Genomic DNA, 25,825 nt, shown 5'->3' on the forward strand with positions numbered 1-25,825 from the left:
AATGCAAATACTCTTAGCAGGAGACATCATCAGCTATTAACACGTTCGTATGAACTGGTTTTCTTGATCTTTCTCAGTGTGCTGGCTCAATTTTTTAGTGGGGAAAAAGTGTGGAAATAAACTTCTAGGCCACTGGCCACTTCCCAGGGAGGGCAGACCTGTGTAGGGCCAGTGGGTAACAGTCATAGAAGCATAGATTTGCATCTGGTCATTGAGTCCAGCTTCCTCATTTTGCAGATGAGGAAACTGAAGTAAGGGACTTGCCCAGGGTCCCACAGTTAGTAAGTGAGGTGAGATTTGAACCTAGGTCTTCCTGACTCCAAATCTTCTCTAGCTGCCTCTCATGGAGGTATGGCACCATAAGAGCAGAGGAGGGCACTGTAGGGGAAGTTAAAAAAAAGGTCACCTCCTTCAATACTGGGCCAATGGACCAGACCCGTGGAAATACAATATTCACGAAAGTCTGTGGCAGGGGAGTGTCTGGTTTTTGTCTCTGGGTTTTTCAGGGGCAAATTTATTGATGACTTAAAATTGACTAAAAGGTATTAGGATGAGTACCCAGAGCTACCTTATACATCCTCTAGCTTCTCCAAAGTGTTTGCTCCTTGGAGATGCCTCTCTGGGTGCCTCCCACTGCCCATAAGCTCAAGCCAAATGCCCCAGGGGAAAAAAATTCGATCACTTTCATATCCCTCAAGGCTAGCCTTTTACATAGATTAAATAGGAGACCACCTTCTGTTATTATTTCAGGAGATACAAGAAGGCCCTCAATTCCAAACTCAAACCACCAACTTCCCTTCCTTCTTTGCCAAGGTAGATCCTCCCTTGTTGCCAGCTGTCTGACTCCCCTTACCTGGAAGGCAGCTGAGACCATCTTCTTGTAGGGTGAATCTGGGGAAGCAGGCACATTTATAGGAGCCCACAGTGTTGATGCAGAGGTGCTGACAGAGTTCACCAGGGTACAGAAGGCACTCGTCTCGGTCATCCCCGGGCAGGCTGTTGGACAGCTCTGACTCCTGGCTGATGGACAGGGCTTCATGGAGGTTCTCTGTCTCTGAAACTAGAAGAGTGTTCCTTTGAAAATGTGACATTGCATTGTTGCACAGATGCACAGAGAAATATTTCAGCTCACATGCCCTGAACTGCGTCACAGTCAGCTTAGCCCACGGGGGTTAGCCTTGTGACAGCAAGAGTCCTCAGACTCACAATCCTAGAGAGTAATAGAATTCTGTCCTCTTTTCACCCTGACCTGGTGGAAAGGGACCTCAAAGACCATCTGGTCAAACCTGTCCTTCAACAGCAGCTGCCTCTACGACATTCCCAATAAAGGGTTATATATTCTCTGCAAAACAAACAAACACAACCAACAAAAAAACAAAACAAAACAAACAAAAAAACTTCTGATCATGAGTAACTCAGCATCTCCTATTCCCATTGGACTTTTGTCTAGCTCTCTCTCTCTATCCTGGTTCTGCTGCCCACTCCCTGTGTGACTTTGGGAAAGTCCTTAACCTCACAGGGTCTCAGTTTCTTCATCTGTAGAAATGAAGGGACTGGACTAGAGATCTGTAAACCCCATCTAGTTGTAACTCTGTGGTCCTACGATGAGCTAAAAGTCTGCTTTGCAGTGACTTCCACCTACTGGGACCTGTTCTGCCTCCCAAGGCCAAACAGAAGGAGGCAGCATGGCTGAGCAGAGAGATTTGGAGACCAAAGACCTGAGTACAAACCCCAAGTCACTGTCACTTACTCCTAGTTGTGTGACCCTGGACAAGTCACTTAACCTCCATGCTTCTTTCTTTCTCCTTCAGGGCTACCTCCCATCTACTCTGTATTTATCTGGTATGTACCAGTTTATGTGCATGTTGTCTCCCTTATTAGAATGTAAGCTCCTTGAAGACAGGGACTGCTTTTGCTTTTTTTTTTTTTTTTAATTTTCAGTGCTTAGCAAAGTGCCCAAGCCTTTGATAAATGCATAGTGATTGACTTGTCAATTTCCAAATAAAATGAAGAGTTTGGACAAAATAATCTCCAGGATTCCTTCCAACTTCCCCAAATCCCATGAATCCATTGCCTCACCTATGTGGTAGCCCTTCAAATACTTGTATACACAGATCATATACCTTCTAGGCTTCTTCCCCCACCCCCACTCCCCCCAGATCATCCCTACTTCTTTCAACCAACCCTTATATAGCACAACACCCAATCCCCTCACTGTTCTTGTCACCTTCCTTTGGTTTCAATGTATGGCTGTTAAACCAGATTAGAAACACACCCACTTAGCTGAAATCCCCATCTCACTGCTCCTTTGAGTGAAGGCAAAGAAAAGTTCTATGAAAATGTCAAGTTGGGGGTTAGGGAGGGAAAAAAAACAGTTGAGCCATTATCAGCCATTCGAAACTATTCTCTATTTGATTTATTGTTCCATTATGCCCAGTCCTTGGAAGAGTTACACATAATAGGTGTGAGTGATTATATATAGGCAGTGAGTGGAGTTGGAATGAGACCACACAGGAGAAAAAAATAGAGAAGGAGAAAAAAAGATTGAAAGAAGCCTTTGGCATCAGGGTCACATTACCAGTGACGGAATGAATGAGCCGAAAGGATAGATCCATCAACCATACTAGAGAAGGTGTCTGAGTGATGATCAGCAATGGTAGAGTGAGGGAAAACCAGAGATGTCTTGAGCCATGTAGGGTTCCCAAGAAGGAACCTGCATTTGTGAGGCGGTAGATTGCAGTGAGCCGAGGCAGTATTTCTCAAACAAGGAGAGTCATGCATTCTACAATCCAGCTACCTGCTGTCCCTCACACATGACACACTGTCTCCTGTGTCCTTGCCATGGCGAATAGGCTCTCCCACAGGCTTGACTGCACTTTCCCTCCTTACCTCTATCTTAGCTTCCCTGGCTTACTTTAAGACTCAGCTCAACTCCTACCTTCTGGAGGAGTCTTTGCCCACTTTTTCCAGATGTTAATGCCTTCTTTCTAAGATTACCTCCTATTAATACAATATGTAGGTATTGAATATATATATGAATACATACATACACACATATATCCTGTATATATATATATGTGCACATATACATGTGCACGGATACATATATACATATCCATATGTATATATATGTATTTTTGCATATATCTATGCATGCATATCTTTATCTACCTATTGTCTTTTACATACCTGTTTACATATTGTCTCTTCCACTAGAATAGATATTCTAAAGAATGTGAACTCCTTAAAGACAGGGACTGTTTTTGCCTATCCTTACATCCGAACACTCAGGCTGGCACATGGGTGAGCCCTTAATAAAGGCGTGTTGACTGTCTGACAGTGTTGGCTAGGAAGAAAAGGTAGGCTATGAATGTAACTGGAAGGTAGGACTTGGGGGGGTGGTCTGGGGATTCCACTCTGAACAGATTAGAGTGGAAAGTGTTGGTGCAAAAGAGGGAACTAAAATCAGCAAGCTGGCAGACATGATTCCTATAGAAAAAGGAGCATAGAAATTGTATTTCTAGGGTTGGGGAGGTCTCCGGGCAGAAATCCAGGCTTGCCTCTGGTTTAGCTGAGATTCTGAGCTGTCCCTAGAGGGTTCCATGTTGAACATGGTACTGAGCTCTCTCCAGGCTGTCTCCATGTGCTGCCATGGTGCAAATCTGTCCCAAGGGTGTGACTGAGGCAGCACATTGGGACACGCAAATCCTCCCCTCCCACACTGGTTCTCAAATTAAATGTATTCTGGAGGGTTTGCGTGTGAGGTCATATTGGAAGAACGTGTTTCATATCTGTTCTGTTTACATTAAGAAATGGCATTTAAAAGGAAACAGGATCCTGGTGTTGATTTCTCTACATTTGTTTCTGCCCTGATATTGTTGCTGGAATCCAGCTGGGCTACAGACCTTCTTCCCCATCCAACTTGATTGGTCTGGGCAGTGTCATAGAGTAAAACAGTCCCAGAAGAGAGGCCAGGTTCATGAGGAGGGCAGAGATAAGGGAGCAAGATGCCCATAGTCTTCCATAGCCTAGTATGAAGAATCAGGGAGACTGGATGGAAAGAGGGTGTCCATCAATCAAGGAAAGGCAGTCCCAAGTATGGCACATAAACACAAAGAAACATTATTGTGTCACAAGATACAATGAATATGTAGAATTCAGATAAAAGTGGGATACGTATGAGTGGATGCAGAGTGAAGGAATCAGAGTCAGGAGGACAAAAGACACAACATAATGCAAAGGGGAAGAGAATACACATTTATTAAGTACCTCCTATGTGCCAAGTACTATGCTAATCACTTTACAACTATTATGTTATTTGACATAGGAGCCAAATTATATTCAAATATAGTTATAAAGGGCAGCTAGGTGGCACAGTGGATGGAGAGCCAGCCCTGGAGTCAGGAAGAGCTGAGTTCAAATCCAACCTCAAGCTGTGTGACATTGGGCAAATCACTTAACCCTATTTGCCTTGGTTTCCTCATCTGTAAGATGAGCTGAAGAAAGAAATGGGAAACCACTCCACTATCTCCACCAAGAAAAACTCCCAAAATGGGGTCACGAAGAGTCAGACATGATGGAAAAAAGACTGAACAAAGCATGCGTTAACCAAAATTCACATCCTAGTGATATGTGCTAAATCAGAGAAAGTCATCCAGGCCTTGCCATCAGGGCCTTTCGGTCCCCTGATATGTAAATATCAGACAAATTCCAGACTTCCATAGTAAAGACCAGCAGATCACCAAGTGGTGCTGACAATTTTGGGATGATACAGACATGTTAACTTTAAAGTTTTACTGACAACTTTGAGAAGATTTGAGATATTAATTAGCTAATCCCAAGGTCATCCAGGTAGAAGTTGGTCTGTTCTCCCCTCCCCCCACCCCCCCACTAAAATAAACCCTACAAAATGAGATCACAAACTCTTGTTCATCTCTCGCTCCCCCCCCCACCCCCAAGACCTCTTCCATCTCCATCAGGTCCATGCTATTTGGTGCTTTCCACTTTGATTCATGGTTATGTGAGTGATTGTTTTTGTGTCTCCCTCTCCTCTTCCCTATCACTCCATGCCTTCCTTCACTTTCTCATCCCCTCTTCCCATGCCCTCTGCCCCTGTGCCCCTTTCTACCATTTGTCTCTGCCTTCTGGATTGTTTGCTCCCACCTCTGTGCCTTTGTGATTGAAGCCTCATTTTCCACTACCATCATGGTCTTTCCTGGAGAGAGCCCAAAGAACTGGCAGTTCCTGCCGCGTTTCAAAATTGTATAAATTAATAATCAATTCAAAAAGGCCGATGATGTACCTTGCTGCCCCCCCCATTTTGGTTCTGCCTCACTATAATAAATAAATAATAACAAATGTTTATATCATAATATAGAAGTTATCTTTGATCAGACCTGTGATTTTGTTAGTGTAAGGAGCTTCCAGTGAGGTAATTCCTCCAATGATACAAAGTTGGCATCTTTTCTGCAACTCATGGCTTTATCGAGTTGCCTGGGTCTCTAAGAGGTTGTGACTTCCCCAGGGTCCCAACTTGTCAGAGGTGAGTCTCGAACCTAGGTCTTCCTGCCAAGACCATTTTATTTTTCACTTTTGCATCCCCAGCACTTAGCGTAGTGCCTAGAACACAGTAGGTCCTTAATAAATGCTTGCTGATTGTTGGTTTCCTGATGCCAAGGCCAGTCTTCCACCCACCGTACCTTGCTGATTCTCATACTGTTATGATGTTATATTTATTAATGTCACTTCAAAACCTACAAAATGTTTTCTTCATAACAACCCTGTGATATAGAGGGCAGATAAGGGCCAATCACTGAACAATGAGGCTGGAGGGTAAGTCAGGCTGGGAGCAACAAAAGGAAGCGAACTGGGCATTGAATGGCACAGAAACTAAAGGTAGTATGATGCAAATAGCACTGGACTTCTTGGACCTGGGTTCAGATCCTGCCCAAAACATGTAATAGTTGTGTGACCCTTTGCAAGTCACAACCTCTCTGAACCTGTTTCTTCATCTGTGAAATGAGGGGGTTGGACTCAGTAACCACCAAGGTCCCTTCCATCTCTAAATCTTCTTCCTACTGCCCTTGCAGGCAAAGGGCTGACATTTCAGTGTGCATTCAGGCAGCCTCGTTGGGCAATTTCCAAGCCATACACCATGGGTAACACAGAGAGGACTCCAGCCATATCTAGGTTTCTCTTCGGTGTCACATTCACCCTCGTCAAGCACACTTAGACCATGCCCAGTGGAAAACGGGCCTAACAGTCCAAAAAGCACAAGGCCCCAGAAACAGGTGACAACCTGCGGGTGAAGCTGAGGCTGGGATTTTGCAGCTGGAATCCATGAGGAGGAGCTTCTGTGTCAAACACGTGGAGGGATAATGAGGGAGAAGAGCCAAGGAATGCAGGGGACCCTTCACATGAGGGGCTGGGCTTTGAAGACCTGCAGGACGCATTCCAAGCCTGATTTATTGGGCATGAAGGAGCATGACTGCCTTGCTCCGCTCTGGCTCACATTTCCACTCCAGAACTCCACGAGGAGAGGAATCTCTTATTACAGAGAGGCCTGATCCAGCATGATTAGTGTGACTGAAATGACTCTCAGCTGGGGTCCTGGCCCACGATAAAGCCCAGGATCCCTTTAGGATGCTGTCTCTGCTTAAGTCTGATGATAACTTTATCAAGCCATCTGGGCCTAGGGTCTTTCTCTAAGAAAGGACACAATGAATCCTCAGAAGTGATTACTAGGGTCTTGGAACATCTTGCCCTGGGCAAAATGAGATGTTATGACTGCCCCAACCCAGGATTTTAGGATCCTAGATCCAAGATCAGCCAGGCAGGATAACAGATAACACTGACCTTAGAGTCGGGACGATCTGAGTTTGAATCCTGCTCAGACACTTACTAGCTGTGTGACCCTGGGCAAGTCATTTAGCTTTTCTCAACCCATCTCCCTCATCTGTAAAATGTGGATGCCAATTTAGATAATGTGTGGTTCTACGGTCCTCTAAATTGGCAGAAATCTTGGAACACAAAATATTAGAGCTTGGAGGGATGTTAGAGCATAGAATGTTAAATCTGGGAGGGAAGTTGAAAGAATGTTGGAACTGAAAGGGATCTGAGAACACAGAATGTTAGAGCAGGAAAGAATGTGAGAACATAGAATTTTAGGACCAAAAGGGACCCTAGAACACAGAATGTTAGAGCAGGAAAGAATGTGAGAACATAGAATGTTAGGACCAAAAGGGACCTTAGAACATAGAATGTTAGAGCAGGAAAGAACCTTATAGGATGCTATTACTTGAAAGCATTCTAGAACATAGAATACGAGAGCTGAAATGGAATCTTGAACATAATGTTTCAGAGCCAGAAGGGGCCCAGAACATAGACTGTTAGATGTGGAAGGGACCAGAAAGATTATCTAGCCCAGGGGTGGGGAATCTGGGGCCTCAGGGCCACATGTGGCTTTCTAGGTCTTTGGGTGTGGCCTTTTGATGAAGTCTAAGTTTTGCAGAACAAATCCTTTTATTAAGGGATTTGTTCTGTGAGGTTTGGATTCAGTTAGAGGGCTGCACTTGAGGACCTAGAAGGCCACATGTGGCCTCAAGACCACAGGTTCCCCACCCGTGATCTAGCCCAATTCCCTCATATTCCAGTGGAGGAGTCCAAGGAGTCCGACCAGCTAGTTAGTGACTAAGCCAGGCCCCAGCTCCCCTGGTTTGCTGTCCAGGACTTTTTCCCATACAATGTACTTATTGCCTTCTAAATTCCCAGCTACTCATCCCCAAAGGGATTTCATGAAGTCTGAATCATCTGGTTTGTGATCTTTCTTCCATGTGGAATGCCTTCATCTCATCCAAGCACCCAGGAGGCAGAAAAAGCATTAGAGGCTTACACACAGTAGGAGCTCAGTGAGCAGTTAGGATTGAATGATTGCTGACATGCAGCAACTTTGCCTATACCCTGGTCCTCATCCCTGAGGTCCATCCCTGTAAGCGAGACCCCAAGCTCCCATCTGTGCAAGCAAGAGAATGACCTGGCCTTGTGTTATCAGCGTCTTGGCTATGGAAAATTCCTGCGTCATTCTTCAGACTTTTGTTCTGGCCATCCCAGCTCTGTGAACATTTCTTCCCTTATTAAACACCACCATTCGGAAAAGGGAAATCTTGAAGCAATGAAGGAACACCCCCACCCCAAGGGAAGGGAGCATCTTGATATTTTTCCATTGTAAAACATCCCATTGAGTGGCTTCCTTTGAGCCAGATGTTAGGCTTGGCTGGAAGAAGGCGGCGTTAATGTTTCGTGCCTTCTCCCAGCATAGCAACAAGTAGCACAGGGTAACAGGAAGAATGCTCCATTTGGAGGCAGGAGATTTGCTTGGATCCTATCTCTGACTTTTTACTAGCTATGTGACCATGGGCAAGTCATTCAACATCTCTGACCCTCAGTTTCTTCATCTGTGAAGTGGGAATGATATTTCCACTCCCTACCTGTTATAACAAAAGGTCTTTGTGAATGTTAAAGGGCTATATAAATATGAGTTATAATAATGTAGCACATTATCCTAGAGTCTCATATAACTTACCTGGTTTCTGCCAAGGCACAATTTTACCTAAGGCCATCCTTGCCATCTGCCATTGGAATTAAAGATCAAAGTATAGGTTTGTGGTCAGCTTCACCAGGGAAGGGGGTCTCCCCATGTACTGTTTTTTTTTAATTGTGCCCACGGATTCAGTTACAGCCTCACTGATCCAAAATTCTGTTTGGGATGAAGACTGAGAATCAGGGTATGTGAGATGTATTCAGTCATTAACCAGCTGTGTAACCTTGGGGAAGTCACTTGGTTCTTTGAGACATCAACATCCAATCTGTCAAATAAGGTCGATGGTCTCTAAGGCCCCTTCTGGCTCTAACATGATGTGACTCTGACTCAATTAAGGATGAAGACAGTAAGCTCAGGGTGGTCATCCATTTATTAACATTTTGTGGCCTTAAGCCTGGGTAAAGGAAGATGTAGCCTCCTGAGCTATAGAAGAGTTGGCCATTTTGACTGGAGGAGCCCACGTCTTGATCCCTGGGCTCAGCATGTAAGATTCTTTATGCCAAGCTCTGTCTTTCTCAGTATGGAAGGGATCATTCTCACATAGGCCACTGGCTCTCTTTATATTCTGAGTAACTCTCACAGACATTCTGTGCCTCAGTCACCCCACACCTATGACACTGGACAAATCACTTGGCCTTTTTGCATCTCAATGTCCTCCTTTGTAAAAGGCAGGAGTTGGCTTTGTTGGCCTTCATGGTATTTCCTGATTCTTGTATGTTATGAGCCAACAATCTGTGAAGGAAGGGCAACCTCGAGGGTCTATGAGTAGCCCTTACAGTCCATGGGGGGCAGTTATTTCATGTAGGTGATCTCTAATTGGTTCTATAGATGTTGGGAAAATGCTCCCAAAAAGGGAACCAAGACCAAAGTCCAGATAGAGCATTAGCCACTGAATCTGGGTCAGTTTCTCCCCAAACATAGGCTTCTAAAGTGCCCAGACTCCAGACACAGAACAGAGCTTCAGTTGGAACACTCAAAATCCATGTTCAGAAATAGCTGGGAGAATAGCCACAAGCCCACAGGTGTGTGGGGGTGTTGCAGCTGCCCTACCCAGAGCCCTGCAGAAGAGGCGCTCAGGTATGAATAGTGGAGTTCTGCCTTCTCATGCATCAGAAGGGTCTTCTCTCATCTGGGAGAGATGACTCAGGTTGCTTTCATTGCCACGAAACTACAGGAGAGAAACAAGTTCCATTAGGGGAAATGGCCCTTTGAGGACAGTTGGACACAGATTTAACTTCTATAGCCAAATATGAACAAAATTTTCCTTCCCATTTTTCAAGGTGGCCCAGGCTTCACTCTCATTTTGCTATCTGGACAACACACACACACACACACACACACACGCACGCACACGCACACGCACACGCACACACAGATTGCAGTCTAGTAAAGCTCCTGAGCTATAGGATTGCCAAGTACCCCTCCTTCTGGGATTCAACTCTGCCCTTGGGAAGCTATAGTGTCTTTCTTAGGTCAAACATCTAGTAGCTGCTCGCTTTAGTGAGCCTAGCCAAGCTTTGCCTCCACTCTTCTGTGAGAGGTTTAGGTGTTTATGGTGGGTTGGTGGGCAAAAGAAGAGGGTTCCTTTCACTGCTCTGATGGCTCTCGAGGGATTCTCCCTGTTCTGTACAATCCTACAGACTGTTTCATAAATGAATGTTTCATAGAACCAGAGTGGTCAAGAATTGCTGTGCCATGGGCAAAGTTTCCAAATTGGATTCTTAAGGGGTAGCTAACAGCTGGGGAAAAGGAGGCCCCAGGAGAATAGATCATGAGGTGTGGCTGATAAGGCAGTGTTACAGCAAGGCTGAATATTCATGATCCACAACCCTAGGCAATTAAGCCAGGAAAGTTGATTCAATTTTAAATTCAGTCCAAAGGGTGAATTGAGAGGAAGGGTGGTATAGCTTGGGTCAAGAAGATGCAGGAACAGATTCTGTCTCAGGCATGTACTAGTCATATGACCCTGGGAAAGCCACTTAACCTCTTTGGGTCTCAGTTTCCTCAGCTGTAAAATGAGGGGATTAGACTCAATAACCTCAAAGGTCCCTTTTAGCTCTCAACGCGTGATCGATCCTACGATCTCAGAAACATTGAGAACCTGTTAGGTGTAAAGCACTATACTGCGAAATGGAGGGGCCAACAAAGAACGAGACGCAGGCCCTGCCTTCAATGAGCTTATAGTCTAATAGAGGAGATAAAACATAGACAGAAAACAAAATGTGATTAAGCCCATTAGAAATTATTAGCACAAAAGAGAAAGAGAACACCCTTTGAGCCGGAAGGATGGAGAAAGCTTCATGGAGAAACTAGCATCTGAGATGGGCTTTGAAAGGCAAGTAAGAGTTTCAAAAAGTAGATGTGAAGAAGAAGCCATCCAGGTAGGAGGAAAGGCTGGGAGGTGGAAACTTGGGAATGTTTGGGATGAAGGAGTCAACATGATCTATGGGAAAGAGCACTTGCTGGTTTGGAAGACAGAGGATCTGGATTCAAAATCTACCTCTGATGGCATATCTTGGGAAAATCCTTTAGCCTCTCCGAGGCGATAAAATGAGGGAGTTTGACTCAGTGGCCTTGGGATTGTAGTTGTAGAGGCAGCTAAACAGCCCAATGGCTAGAGCATTGGGCCCGGAGCCAGGGAGACCTGAGTTCAAATCCTACCTCAGATATTTGCTAGCTGTGTGACCTTGGGCAAGTCACTGCTTGCCTCAGTTTCTTGGTCTGTTAAATGGATTTAGTATTAGCACCTACCTCACGGGCTTGGTGTGAGGATCAAATGAGATAATATATAGAATGCTTAACACAGCACCTGGCATATAGTAAGTGTCACATAAGTGCTAGTTATTATTATCTTTCAGATAATATGATAATAATCTTGTGAGTCCACGAAGGGGAATAGTATGAGATAAGGTAGGGTAGACCCAGGCCAAGGAAGACATTCCATGTCAGACTGAAGAGTTAGAACTCGCTTCAGTAGATGATGGGGAAAAGCCTCCCCTGCACATAGTAGGTGATTAATACATTTTTATGCAACTGAAACCATGGAAAATTTCCGAGCTAGGAAGCGACCTGTTCTGAACTGTGGAGGATAATTATAGCGAGCATTTCTAAAGTACTTTTAAGTTTTCAAAGCGCTTTACGTAGGCTGTCTCATTTGATCAGGAAGAGCATTCTGGCAGTGCGTGCTTGCGTGTGTGTGTGTGTGTGTGTGTGTGTGTGTGTGTGTGTGCAAAAAATGGATTGGAGGGGCAAGACCTGGAAGTGATGAAACCGAGGAGGAGCCCAGGAGGAGCCGGGACCAGAAGGAAGCAGATCCTGAACTGTGGCACTGGAAATGGGAATGGAAGGAGGAGATAGGGTTACGGTATTTAACTTCTCTGCCTGTATTTGCATTTTATGACAAGTACCTCAGCCTCTCCAGAGAGCTTCGAGGCTTGCAAAGCACTTTATGGATATCTCTGCTCACAACAATCCTGGAAAGTAGCTGCTGTTATTTTACAAATGAGAAAACTGAGGCTGAGAGAGGTTAAATTACTTGCTCAGGGTCACAAAGATAATAAGTAGCTGGGGTGGGATTTGAATTCAAGTCTTTCTGATTCCAAATCTAATGCTCTATTAAAGCATATTTATGCTGAATATATTTTTATGTGTACTTCTCTCCCTCCCCTCATTAGAATATAAAATCCTTGTAAGTAGGGATTGTTTCATTCTTTACACTTGCTTCTCCAGTGCCTACAGTGTTTCCTGGCACACAGAAGGTGCTTAATAAATACTTGTTAATCGACTGATTGACAAAATAAGATAATATCTGTAAGTCACTCTGCAAACTAAGTGCTATGTAAATGTAAGCTATGATGATGGTTCCCCACCCCTGTAAGATATATTGCCAAGGTAAAATTGGCTGACCATAGTGGCTAATTAGATGGGGTGGGGTATGGCAGAGGAGAGAGAGTCTGCAACTTCTCCAGGTTTACAAACTTGGATGTAAGGAGGGTGATATCCTTCAGCCAGGAGAGGGAGATGGTTTTCATGGGACCATCAGAATTTGAGGTACCAGCAAAACATGCAGATGGAAATGGCCATCAGATAGTTAGAAGAGTTCTGGGAAAGTGGTCAGGACTGGGAATGTAAATTTAGTCCTTAGGGGCACAGAGCTGATAGCTACACCTAGGAAGGTAGGTAAGTTCACCAAAGAAGAGGAGAGAAAGTAGAAAGGCTGCAGTCAGCTTGAAATCTTTCCATAAGATTTTTTAAAGTGCTTCCTTTCTTGGTCTTGAAAATCCTCAACTTCCCATACCACTATTGGTTGCAAGAGACAAGATGTGTTTGTCTAAGGGTATTAGTCAGAAGACAGCACCTACCTTTCTCTGGCATCACTGTGGGCAAAGGCTCAGGCGGCTTCCGGACCTCAGGCATGATGAGATGGTCCTCCCCCTCACAGCAAGACAGCATCACATGGTTGCAGGGATAGCCCAGATTTGGGTTGGACTCACACATCTGCCCTTCACTCTTGACTTTCAGGCCCAGGTTACAGCAGTCACAGCATTGCTGCAAAAGGAGAAGACCACAGAGTATCAGGGCCTTGGAACCATCTCTACCTGCTGGCATCCACCATCAGGGACATTGGAAGCAATGAAGATATGGTACATGGAGAATCCTGTTGTCAAAAAAATAATAGAGGAGGCACAGAAAAAAGAAAATGGGGAAGGGTTGACAGATGGGGAAGGCATAAAAACAAATTTATCTTTGCTAATAGCATTGGCACAGCACCGCTAAACATGGTGCGCCCCTATCAGAGAAGGTGCTGTGCTCTATGAGCAAAGCAGAATTGAGACAGCTCAAAAGAAATGGAAGATGCACAAGTTTAGAGTATCCATCCCAAATGTTCACACAGACTATTTGTGCCCGACCTGTGGTAGAGCATTCCAAGCCCGTATTGGTCTGATGAGACAGTCAGACACATTGAATCTTGGCTCAAGCATAGTGACATCATTTTGGTCCTCTTTGAGAAGGAAGGACAACAACCACCAACCAACCAACCAACCAACCAAACCAATAAAATTACAATACACTATTTGGCACCTAAAGCACTCAAACATAAGAACAGGTGAAGCAGAAATAAGACGGCCAAAGGGTTCTATGAGATGTGAGGTCCAAGAAAGCTTGGGTAAGTCAATTTCTTTGTCTGAGCCTTGGTTGCTCCAAGACTGAACCAGATGATGACTAAGGATCTTTCCAGTTCTACTACTCTACAATTCTAAATCACATTCCTGCTCTAGGCTCCACCTTCCTTGTCTGTAGAGTGAAGGGTCTGAACTAGATCCCTATGGCCTCTACGCACCCCATCATTCTATGATCATCTATGACCTTCAGAGATACTGTATACTGGGTCAGCCTCAGAGTCTCTGTAGCCCTCAGTTCTGGCTCTGACAGGGTATGTTTTGTACCCTGGGCTGCAGACCGATGTGGCCAACATCACTCTCTCAGCCTAATGACATTCCCACACATTCTGATTTCCTTTTAGAGACTCTTATGGGTCTGGCTTCAATGAGTTTATCTGAACCTTTGGGAAAATAGTTTCTATTTTTGACCCATCCCTCTCCTACAGGTTTCAAGCTCTATAAATTTTCTATTCACTAAACTTACCTTGTCTGACCTTCAAGGAATCCTCCTAGAGTTAGTATATAGGAGGATGTGTGAACAGTCATGGGATCTCCCTCTCTATCCCCTTCATGAGTTTGATCGTTCTCCTCTCAGCCTGGGTCTTTCCAGCCTGAAGAGGCCTCATCTCTTTTTTCCTGATTGCGGAGGAATCCCTCTAACCTGTGGCATCAGGAAGGTGCATAAGGCCAACCTATAAAAATGGGAAACTCCTCCTGTAAGGCAGATATTCTAAAAGGGCCCAGTACTGGTCTGTTTGGGAAGAAGTGTACCAAGACATCTAGGGATGTTCCCAAAGGGAGTGATTTTTTCTTAATAGTCATAATGAATCAAACTGCTTTGGGTTATTAGCCCTCATCCATATAAAGCAGTCAGAGGGTCCTTTTTCCAGGGGTAATTCTATGGAATACGCTTCTCCTCTGGGCTTAAGATTCCCCACTCCATTCCTCCTATTGTTACTCCTTTCCCCTTAGTGGTGTTATGACTTTCTCTCCATGTAACTATGATATAACCACCGCCCTATTCAATTGTGATATGCTCTTTCCACATCTTGTTATGAATTAAACACCACTCTCCTCTCATCTCCCCAGACAGGTGTGATATTCCTGTGGGCCCATGAGCCCATTGGATACTACTACCACCAGTAGATGTTGTAGGATTTGTATATATCCTTCCAGAAAGCATTAACTAAAATTGCTCAAGGTCTTCCTCTCCTGTTTCATCTCCCATCTCTGGACCTTTGCACAGGTGATGGTCCCTCATGTCTGGAATGCACTCACTCCTCACCTCTGCCTTGTAGAATCTCTACCTTCCTTCACAGCACAGCTCAGGTGCCATCTTCTACACAAGGGCTTCCCCCTCACCCACTTGAGTTACTAAGGTTTTTTCCTTCTTTAAATTACTTTGTATTCCTATGTATATATTTTGTACTTATTTATGTGTACATATGGTATTCCCTTTCCCCCTATAGAATATAAGGTACTTGAAGACAGACTGCTTCATTTTTGTCTTTCACTAGCCCCTAGCAAAGTGCCAGGCACATAGTTTAATAAATGTCAGGTTAAATTGAGTTAAATTCAATGGGCCAAAACCCAACTGCATACAGTAGTTTCAGCAATGAGATTTCTTTTATCCACTTGGTTTTCCTGCGTAGCTGAACACCTTTGAATAGTTGTGGATTCAAAGCTTGATGCAATCAATACAAAGGGAGAAGGGAATAAGTTTTATTAAACACCTACTATGTGTCAGGCACTGTGCTAAGCACTTTACAAATGTTATTTTATTTGATCTTCACAACAACCCTTAGAGGTAGGTGGTAGGATCATTTGCAAAACTAACAGGAAATCCCTCTTTGGACACTGGGCTAGACAGCCTTATCAAGAGCAGCAAACATCTTTGGCAAGCATATCACCCTGTTTTATCTCCAACTAATAATGATAAAAGCAGAAGATCTTGAACAAATTCAAATTTATCTTGTGCTTATATCTCTCAAGAATTCCTGAATGATCTTAACATGCATGGGACACACCTTGTCAGAAGATGGCCTTTAAGATCACATTTTTCTCTACTGAGTCAAATGTTTTGTTTGGTAATCAACAAACAAGCAAAAATATAGTAATTTAAAAACAAACAAACATATAACATAGCAGGATCCTATATATTGTGAACCTTTCAGTCAGTTGTCATCTTATGGGAAAAAATTGAGAAAGCCTTCCTGTTCTTTTCTCATCTTTTCATCAAAGACATCTTTGATACACATGTAAATCATTCTTGCAAGGATTTTATAAAACAAGACCATAGCTTTAGGGATCCGTAGTTATGAATGTCTTCTCTTTCACCCCTTTTTAGTGGTAATTACCATCTGGGAGTTTTTCAAGTCATTTGTTATCATCATCTCTTTCAGATACCTTGAAAATCAACCCCTCAGGTACTTTCAGAATTGTCTTTTCCAGCACAGATTTTTTCTATGCATATTTACCTGGTCTTGTCCAGCTGCTCTTCTCATTTTATCTTCTTTAATGCTAAATATCCCAAACCCCAACAACAACAACAACCAAATGTGCCTCTGCCTCAGTATGGTGACATGCCCCCAATTCAGCAGAGTTTCACATTTCCTTTCTATTTAGAGGTGATATTCCTCTCCCTACCCACTTCTATCCACTCAAAAAGGTGTGATGTTCTGCCATGAAAAGAAGACTTTACCTTTCTGTCTGTGAACTTGTTCAGGTTTTGGATCTTTGTCCTTGCCTCTTCCCAACTCCTTAGGAATCATTACTCTTCTGATATCTATGCCCGTCATCCCTGTTGAACTGGACACTCAGCTTTAACTCCTGATCCAGGATCATGCCTCTTCGCCCTGGCCACTTTCCATTCTACTCTTGCCCACTCACCATCTTTGTGACTTCCCAGACCAAAACACCCTTCTCTGGACACCACTTTCTAATATGTGCTGTCTCCCTCTATTAGAAGGTAGGCCATTTGAGGGCAGCGACCATCTCACTTTTGCATGCTAGCACTTATAACAGTGTTTGGTTCATAGCATGTGTATTATAGGTGCTTTTTCATTCATCTATCCATCCATCCATCCATCCACCCACCCATCCATCCATCCATCTATCTACCCATCCACCCACCCATCCACCCATCTATCCATCTACCCATCTACTCATCCATCCATCCATCCATCCATCCATCCATCCATCCATCCATCCACCTTCTCCATCAGAAGTACACAGTTGAAGGAAAGAAACCTTAGCTAGAAAAGTAAAATTGAATTGAGAATAATTTTTAAGGGGAGAACCAAGGAGCTGCTCAGTCTTGCCTTATACAGGGAAACTCCACAGGTGTCATTCTCCTCAGGCCCACAGACTTCACCTTCCTTGGCACCAACCATCCCAGCAACACAGCTGTTTTCTTTCAAGTAGGAGATACAGCACTGCTTCTGGGCAATCCTGCAACACAGACGGGTTGGGGGCAGGGGAGGGGAGGAGCAAGGATGGATGCATTAACTGGAGACTAATAACTCAGATGATGAAAACGGACATAAACAGCCTTTAGGTCTGTCTCCCAGCCATCTCCTTCCCCTCTCCCCTGATTTCAAACGGAGCCACTCTGGAAGTTGAGATGCATGCTAACCTGACCCAGGCTTTGTGCATAGAGGACATCTCTATTCACTCCACCCCACCCCACCTCTGAGGGGCTTAAACAACTAGAAGATTTCTCTTTCCAGGTAAGCAACTAGTCCTTTGGAAGACTAAAAGTCATAAACTAGTAGATTGCCTTGTGTTCCGGTACAAGGAACACTCAGCTTGAAGGCAAGAGGCATGGGTCCTAGTATCAGCTTTGCCCAAAGATTTGTGTGTCCTTAGGGAGAGTAATTATCATGTAAACCTCAATTTCCTTTCCTATAAAATGCAGGGAACACTTATTTGTATGCCTCCAAATTCTTCTCAAAGTCCCATCAGGAAGAAACTGTTTTGTTTTTTCTTTTATGTTACCAGTGTCTAGCACAGTGCACGGCGTGTGTGTGTGTGTGTGTGTCTTTTTAAACAGGGAAATGGGCCAGGCTGGGGTGGTGGTCATGATGATTCAGATCTGTGACTTCATTCATGTCAGGAAGTCCCTCTACTAATGTAGATCAGCACCTGCTCTGCTACTACATAGAACATAGTAGCTACCCTAGTTCTAGACAATGGGTTATATGGTTAGTATGTACTGGAGTCAGTACTGAGACCCAGGTCCTCCTCACTCCAAGGTTCTCTTGCTATCTTCTACACCATGCTCCATCATACACGATGGCACTTAATAAATTTTTGTTTAACACAATGGAATGAGACAGTAGATATAAAGTGCTTTGAAAATATGCTATGCCAGTACTTACTTAAGGGAAAATTTAAATCTCTAAATGCTTATATCAATAAAATAGAGAAAGAGAACTAAAAAAGCTTAAAAAAATCTCCAATTAAGCACCAAATTGGAAATCCTGAAAATGAAAGGAGGGATTAATAAAATTGAAAATAAGATAACCATTGAACTAATAAAACAAAACTAAGAGCTAGTTTTATGGGAAAAAAATAAAATAGATAAACCATTGGTTAATTTGATTTTTAAAAAAGGGAAGAAAACCAAATTACCAGTATCAAAAATGAAAAGGGTGAATTCACCACCAATGAAGAGAAAATTAAAGCAATGATTAGAAGCCGTTTTGCCCAACTGCATGCCAATAAATCTCACAATCTAAGTGAAATGGATGAATATTTGCAAAAATATAAATTCCCCAGATTAACCAAAGAGGAAATAGAATACTTAACTCCATTTCAGAAAATATGCTATACAAATAGAAGGTATTTATATTTTTTTAAAAACAACTTAGTCCTTTGTGATCCTTTCCAATGAATATACCAAAGCATCTCCTAGGAATCTAGCTCCCTCTTCTTTTTCAGAAAGAGAAGTAAACTTTTAAGCTTTTCTTGGGCCTGAAAAACAACAGGTGGTGTGCCTTCATTGAAAGACAGTTTCTTGGCTTAAAGCCATGTGCTCATAAGGAGTAGAGACACCCCACCCCTAGGCAAGCTATTATTAAGCCAGGACTGGCTGATGTTAGGGCCAAGGAGGGAGGGAGGTGCTGATCCATCATAATCATGGTCCAGGAATGTTCCTTTCTCTCACAGAGAAAGAATGGAGAAGAAAACAAGTCATTGGTCAGGGATGAAGGGTCAGGTGACAGGCTCTAAAGTCTCATGACATCTCCAGACATAATCTCTTGAAAAAGATCAAGGGGACCCAAAGTAATTTCTCCTAGGTATTGAAAGCAATCCTTAAAAGTCATACTCCACTGTGTGACCTTGGGCAAGTCACTTAACCCCAATTGCCTTGCCCTACCCCCTCCAAAAAAAGTCATACTCCAGTGGTTCATCATGGGCAGAAGATAGCCCTCAGTTCTACAAGTCCATGCCAATGGACTGTAAGCTCTGGTAGGTCCTACTACTCTGCAAAAGCCATAAGGATTGGCCCCAGTGTCATGATATGTGTTTGTCACCCAAAGACCAACTTAGCTAGTCACAACAAGGCTGAAGACCAAAAAACTGGTTACCAGGTAATTTGACTATGGCAACTCAGGAGACCTGATAGGATGTGTGTGTGGAGAGTGGTGAAATGAGTTGATGTGCTGGGTACCTACAACAATAAAATAACATATCTTTCAAAGTATTGAAAGCCCTGTGGGAAGGAATCATCAATCATTCAATATCAGATAAACTCAGGATTTTCAGGTTCACAGAAGTGTCCATCTAGTTTAACCCATAGTCAACCTACACTGCATCACATGATGATCTTGCTACAAGGGGATGGGGTCTTGCTGAGAAGTGGAAGGGATATTAGAGGTGATAGGGAGCTTAGGGAGCTTATTGAGTAGTGAGGTACCATGGTCAGATTTTTGATTTAAGAAGATCAGTCTAACAGCTGAGCAGGGGATAGAGTGGAAAAGACTAGATGGAAAAAGAACAAAGAACAGTAAAAAGTGTACAGCAGAGAACAAAAGAAAACCTATAAGGAAGCAAACAAAAGATGGACTGCTTTCAACTTAATGCACATTATTTAACATATAGGCTTTCTTGAAATGATAAGTTATTGCTATATATTCTGAATCCTCTTCTATGTTCTGCTGTGCACATGACATGGTTTTTCTTTTCTTATTTTATATTTAGGTTTATAATGTTTCTTTTTCTTTTCTTATATATTAAGTTTTTGTATTTGTCTAAAATAAAAATAAAAAAAAACACAAAAAACAAACAAAAAATGACTTGAGGCAAGGATACCAACTAGCAGCCTACTGCAATAGTCCAGGTACGAGGTGATGAGGGCCTATACTATACCTATGGTGGTAGTAGTATCAGAAGAGAGAAAGAGACATATATGAGAGCTATTACAAAAGAAGAATTGAAAAGACTAGACAATAAATTGGGAATGAGAAGAATTCAAGATGATACCTAGGTTGAGAACCTTTGTAACTGGACAGTACTTGTGAAATTGGGGAGAAGGGAGGGTTGGGCAGGGGGAGAGAAAGATAATGAGTTCGGTTTTAGACATGTTGAGTTTAAGATGTCTATAGGACATCCAGTTCAAGATCTCCAACAGGCAATTAGAGATGTGAAACTCAAAGTCAGGAGATAAGTTAGAACTGGTGAGTAGATGTGGTCATCATTAGCACAGAGGTGATCATTGAATCCATGGGAGCTGATGAGATATCCAAGCAAAATAGCATTTAGGGAGAAGAGAAGAGGGCTTAGGACAGAATGTTGGTGGACACCCATGGTTAGTGGTTATGACTTGGATCAAGATTCAGCAAAGAAGACTGAGAAGGAGTTGTCCAACAGGTAGGAACAGAATTAGGAGAAATTAATATCACAAAAACCCAGAGAGAAAAGACTATCAAGGAAAAGAGGGTGATTGATAGAGTCAAAGGATTCAGAGAAGTCAAGAAGGATAGGAATTGGGGCAGCTAGGTGGCTCAGTGGATAGAGCACCAACCCTGGAGTCAGGAGGACCTGAATCCAAATTTGGCCTTGGATACTTACTAGTTGTATGACCTTGGCAAGTCACTTAATACCGATTGCCTCAAAGCAAGAAAAAAACAAAGGATGGAGATGAAGTAAAGATCATTAGATTTGGCAATTAAGAGACCATTGGTAACTTTGGAGGGAATAGTTTCAGTTGAATGATGAAGTCAGTAGACAGACTGAAGAGAATTTAAGAAGAGAGTGAGAGAAAAGGAAGTAGAGTCATGAATTGTGGACAGCCTTCTCAAGAAATTTAGCCACAAACGGGGAGCAAGACAGAATGATAGCTAGCAGGGACGGATGGATCAAGTGAGGCTTGTATGAGGATAAGGGAGACGTGGGAGTGTTTATAGGTAGTACAGAAGCAGCCAGCAGACAATGAGAAATTGAAGATTGGTGAGAGAGTGGGGGTGATCATGTGGACAATCTGCTGAAGAAGATGAGATGGAATGGGAGCCTTTGAATAGTTTTAGTATCAGCCTTGGCCAGGAGTAGGGCGACCTATTCATATGAGGTAGGGTGAAGGAGGAGAGAGTGGCAGAAGGCATCTGGGTGATGTGAGAGAAGGAGGAAGAGGAAGCGGGAGCTCTCAGAGAATAGCTTCAATTTTATGAGTGAAACATGAGGCTAGGTTCTCATTTGGCCTGTGCCGGGAGGGGCAGCCATGGGAAGTTTGATGAGGGATCAAAAATTTGGAAAAAATGTTGTGGCGACTGGGATAGTGAATCAATTAGGAATATCCAGAAGGATCGCCTTGCCACAGTAAGAGCCCACTTGAGATTATGGAACATAAATTTGTAGTGGACCCAATTAGAATCATTTCATGATTTCCTCCAGTTTCACTCAGCAGCAGGTTAGTAGCTGTGAAATCAGCAGAAGATAGGAGTGATTCAGGGCTGAAGCTTGGCAGGGAAAGCTATGTGATAAAATAATAGGGAAAGAGGACAGTGTAGAGTTGAGCTGATTCACCAAATGGTCAAGACAGGGAAGGGAGGAAAGTGTCATCAGGGCAGGGGGATGGCCTGGGAAAGCACTGATGGGTCAAGGGTTGAAGGTCACAGAGAGGATAGAGAACAGGATTTGAAATGGCAGGGACTGCTTCCTTTTTCTCTTCATATCCCCAGCTTCCAGTACGGCACCTTGCTTAGTATGTGTTTGCTAAATACATTGTTGAAATGTCCAAGAAACAAGTCCATACCCAAGTTAAGACTAAAGAAACCATGTACATGGGCATCAGGGAGATAGGAACAACAGCAGGACTAGAAGGAGGAGTTTTCAGTGAGGGAAGACTTTTTCTGAGGAAGAAGTTTGAAGGAAGGGACAGAAACAGGTAAAAAATAGCCCCTGAATAAAGATGGAGGGGAGTATGAGCCAGTTACAGATGCTGGGCTTGCCTGGAGCGGAGTCTGGGATTAGGTTTAAGAAAAGACAATAACAAGATGAAGGTTGCAAGGAACCCAACTGTAGAAGTCCCTGAGGTTAGGGTGAGAAAATCTCCTGGGGTGGGTGGGTGGGAACTTCCTAGTGCAATAGATCACAATTTCCTTATTTCTCTGCTCTTGGTAAAGTACAAAGTCCAATGAAGACCAAGTACAAAATACAAAGACTACAAGACACCAAACACCTCAAATGCATCATCACCCACTAGGTTGGTCCTGCCCTTTCTCTTTAAACTCAAACCAAAGAGTAAGAATTTAATTCAAAACACAATAGAGATTCTCCAAGTGCCCCCAGGCAACTCTCTAAGACCATAGGGTGCAAAGAAGTTGTCAATATGGCTGGGAGCTCATCACACTGCTGAAATCACAGGTCCGAGTTTTGTTTTTTTAATAGGGCAATAGAGAAACAGAACGAGTGTGTTGATGAGCCACGGAATGACACGTAAGAATGATACTCGAGGAATATGATTCAAATGATGGTATGAACAGGAGCAGGAGAGAGCTGGGTTCATGAATCTGTGTGGGAGAGCATGGATGCAGTCTGGACATTAAATGTTAAGAGCTGGACATCCACAGGTGTAGAGAGGGAGACCTAAAGTTAAAAGGCACAGAGAAGGAATGTGTGAGTCCTGGGATGGAGAGGGACAGACATATCAGTGAAATGTAGAGAAAGGACAAGTGTCAGGATCTGGGGGAGGATTGGATGTGGAAGCCTCAGAGCTGAAGCAATGGATTCCCACACCCAGCTCCCTTTGACCACCCCTCTCCACCCCTCTCTGGATTCCGTTCTCCAGAGGGATGGATCACTCTGATTTCCTGGTTGCCATGGAGACCAGAACAACACATCCATAGCTGCAACAGCAGCATGGGTCACTGCCACTCTGCTCTTGAAAAGGGCAATTTCATCCCACTGAGGTAGAGAGGGATGGTATTGAGGATAGTGCTTGGAGGCATCCCCTAGCATGACTAGTGTGAAAGGAGATGGTACCACTCAAGCCTTGTGACCATGAAGCTGAGAAACAAGAGCTCCTTGTGGGTGACCATGATCCTGGGTGAATACCTCATTGTATTTCCTTATCTCACTCTGCTATGATACCAAACATTGCTTTGTATAGATCACGTATTTACTTACTTCTTTACATGTTGTGTTCTTCTCTCCCTACCTCCTTCCCCAGTACAACCAACTGGCCAATTAATAAGTATTTATTACTCACCAGGAGCTGGTATAATTCCAGCTTAAGTGCTGGGAATACACAAACAAAAGTGAACGCCCCTCCCCCAAGAATCTTATACTCTAATAAATGTTCAAGTAAGTACAGAATATATGCAAGATAAATGCTGGGTAGTTTTGAGAGGGAAAGTACTAGCAGCGCGAAGGATGCTAAGGGCACAGTCAGATTTCTTCTTTGCGTTCCCAGTTCCCAAGACGATGCATATATTCGGCATTTAAAATCGATTGAGTTGAATTGAACTGAACAAGGATGCACCAGTGCCTGGGCCTTGGAGTCACTGAAAATGACACGGCTACTGCCCGCCCATCACCAGTCAACCCGGAACCTTCCCCTTCCCACTCCCTCATGTACAATAGAAACCACATGATCTGCAGGACAGTGCCTAAATATACCATGTTTACTGGCCATGGCATGGAATGGAATAAGGAGGGTTGTGCAACACTCTTTGAAGCTTGGGGGCACAGCTAGGAAGTGGAGTGGATAGAGCACTGGGCCTGGAGTTGGGAGGACCTGAGTTCAAATCCCACCTCAGATACTTACTAGCTGTGTGACCCTGGGTAAGTCACTTATTTCCGTTTTATCAACTGTAAAATGGGAATAACTATAGCACCTAGGTCTTAGAGTTGTTGCAAGAATCAAATGAGATAATATTGGAAAGCATTCAGCACAACGCCTGGCAAACAGTAGTATTTAATAAGTCCTTCCTTCCTTCCTACCTTCCTTCCTACTTTCCTTCCTTCCTTCCTCCTTCCCATGCACACACTGTTGAGGATGTTCTTTCTTCCTTTTCTCCCCTCCCCTCCCCTCCCCTCCTCTCCCCTCCCTCCCCTTCTCTTCCCTTCCCTCCCCTCCCCTTCCCTTCCCTTTACTAGTTACACTTTCTTTTTGTTATTATCTCCATTTTACAGTTGAGGAGACTGAAGCAAACAGCTTAAGTGACTTTTACAGAATCTAGCTGGCTGGTCCTGACTTTATGCTCAGTGCTTTATCCACTGAGCTACCTAGCTGCCATCCAGCCCCTTTTCATAGCACTATGTTGCCTCCCCAGCTACTAAAACGACATTGAACATCATTTTAAAGGCTTCACTGTTGTATTCCTGGGATCCTCAGAACCCACTGAAATCTAATCAAAAAGTTCTGGCTAAAGAGGAAGGGTCCCAATAGGAAAGAAGTCTCTGCCTTACCTGCAGACATCACCATCAGCCCCACTCACAGGTATCTCTGTGCATTCGGCATTGTCGATGGCCCACTGTTGTCCAGCCGCACAACACGTCTCTATCAGGTCCTTGGTAGAACCTGAAGAAAAGAGAAGGAAGGTTGGGTTAGGAACTTCTCTTCATGTTCTCCAATCAGAGCTACGAAGACAGAACCAAGAAAAACAAGCCAATAAGGACGTTTCAGAAACTGGAAAACTAATTCGCTTCTGCAGGATACCCTTCTTCTGATGTCTGTAAAGACCTTTGGCAAACCAAGGAACCTTTAGTACTGAAGTAAACTTGCAGGATGAGAAAGCTACAAAGAACATAGGGGTTCTGTCTTCTGGAATTCCTTCCCAGGAACCATCCATTTCTAGGCCAGTTATGAGATACCAGCATGGGCCACAATCCTTTGATGCAACATAAATACCACTTGGTCCATGAAGCCCATTAGAGCTAACATTGCCCTCATGGCACCTTATATTCCTCTCATGCATTTATCTTCTTCTATTTTATATCATTCCCATTCTATTTGTAGTGGGGGCCATCTCTACTGTACCAACTCATGGGACTGTGTGTGATTTTTGCTACCCATGAGGACATGATAGACACAGGAAGAAATTGTGAATGTTTTGTTAAACTTCCGGAAGTTGGACATGGGGAGTGCTCATTAGGGCAGGAGACATACCAGCTATGTGTACATTCAGTCATTTTTCAGTTACGTCTGTCTCTTCATGATGCCATTTGAGTTTTTCTTGGCAAAGATATTAGAGTGGTTTGCCATTTCCTTCTTCAGCTCATTTTATAGATGAGGAAACTGAGGCAAACAGAGTTAAGTGACTTGCCCAGGGTCACACAGCTAGTAAGTGCCTGAGGCTGGATTGGAACTCAGGTCTTACTGACTCCAGGACTTGTGTTCTATCCACTAAAACCACCTAGCTATGTGCCTGAATTTCAAAAAAGGAATAAAGTTTGGAGCCATCATATATGAACCTGATGTTAGTGATGGAGACATGCCCAGAGTTGAGAGGGGCTGTTGTCGTTGACCTTGGGGCAAACTTTCATGAGGTCGGAAGTCAGCACAAACCATTGCATTAGTAAGATACTCCAGAACAAATACAAATTGGTCTAGCCCTGTACC

The 25,825-nt window shown here is 43.6% G+C and overlaps 1 protein-coding gene across 2 annotated transcripts in view; it reads right to left on the reverse strand.

Moving 5' to 3' along the window:
* Window positions 1–25,825, reverse strand: part of FBLN2 (fibulin 2) — a 138,491-nt gene that overhangs the window by 33,967 nt on the left and 78,699 nt on the right. For both annotated transcript variants that reach the window (XM_036739706.1, XM_036739704.1), the window contains exons 2-5: window positions 24,673–24,784; window positions 17,082–17,211; window positions 12,961–13,147; window positions 854–1,060 (exon numbers count right to left, since the gene is read on the reverse strand). In XM_036739706.1, the coding sequence (XP_036595601.1) occupies window positions 854–1,060; window positions 12,961–13,147; window positions 17,082–17,211; window positions 24,673–24,784 (636 nt within the window). The remainder of the gene's footprint in view (window positions 1–853; window positions 1,061–12,960; window positions 13,148–17,081; window positions 17,212–24,672; window positions 24,785–25,825) is intronic.

Source organism: Trichosurus vulpecula, chromosome 9 (assembly GCF_011100635.1).
Source record: "Trichosurus vulpecula isolate mTriVul1 chromosome 9, mTriVul1.pri, whole genome shotgun sequence".
In the NCBI taxonomy this organism is placed as follows: Eukaryota; Metazoa; Chordata; class Mammalia; order Diprotodontia; family Phalangeridae; genus Trichosurus; species Trichosurus vulpecula.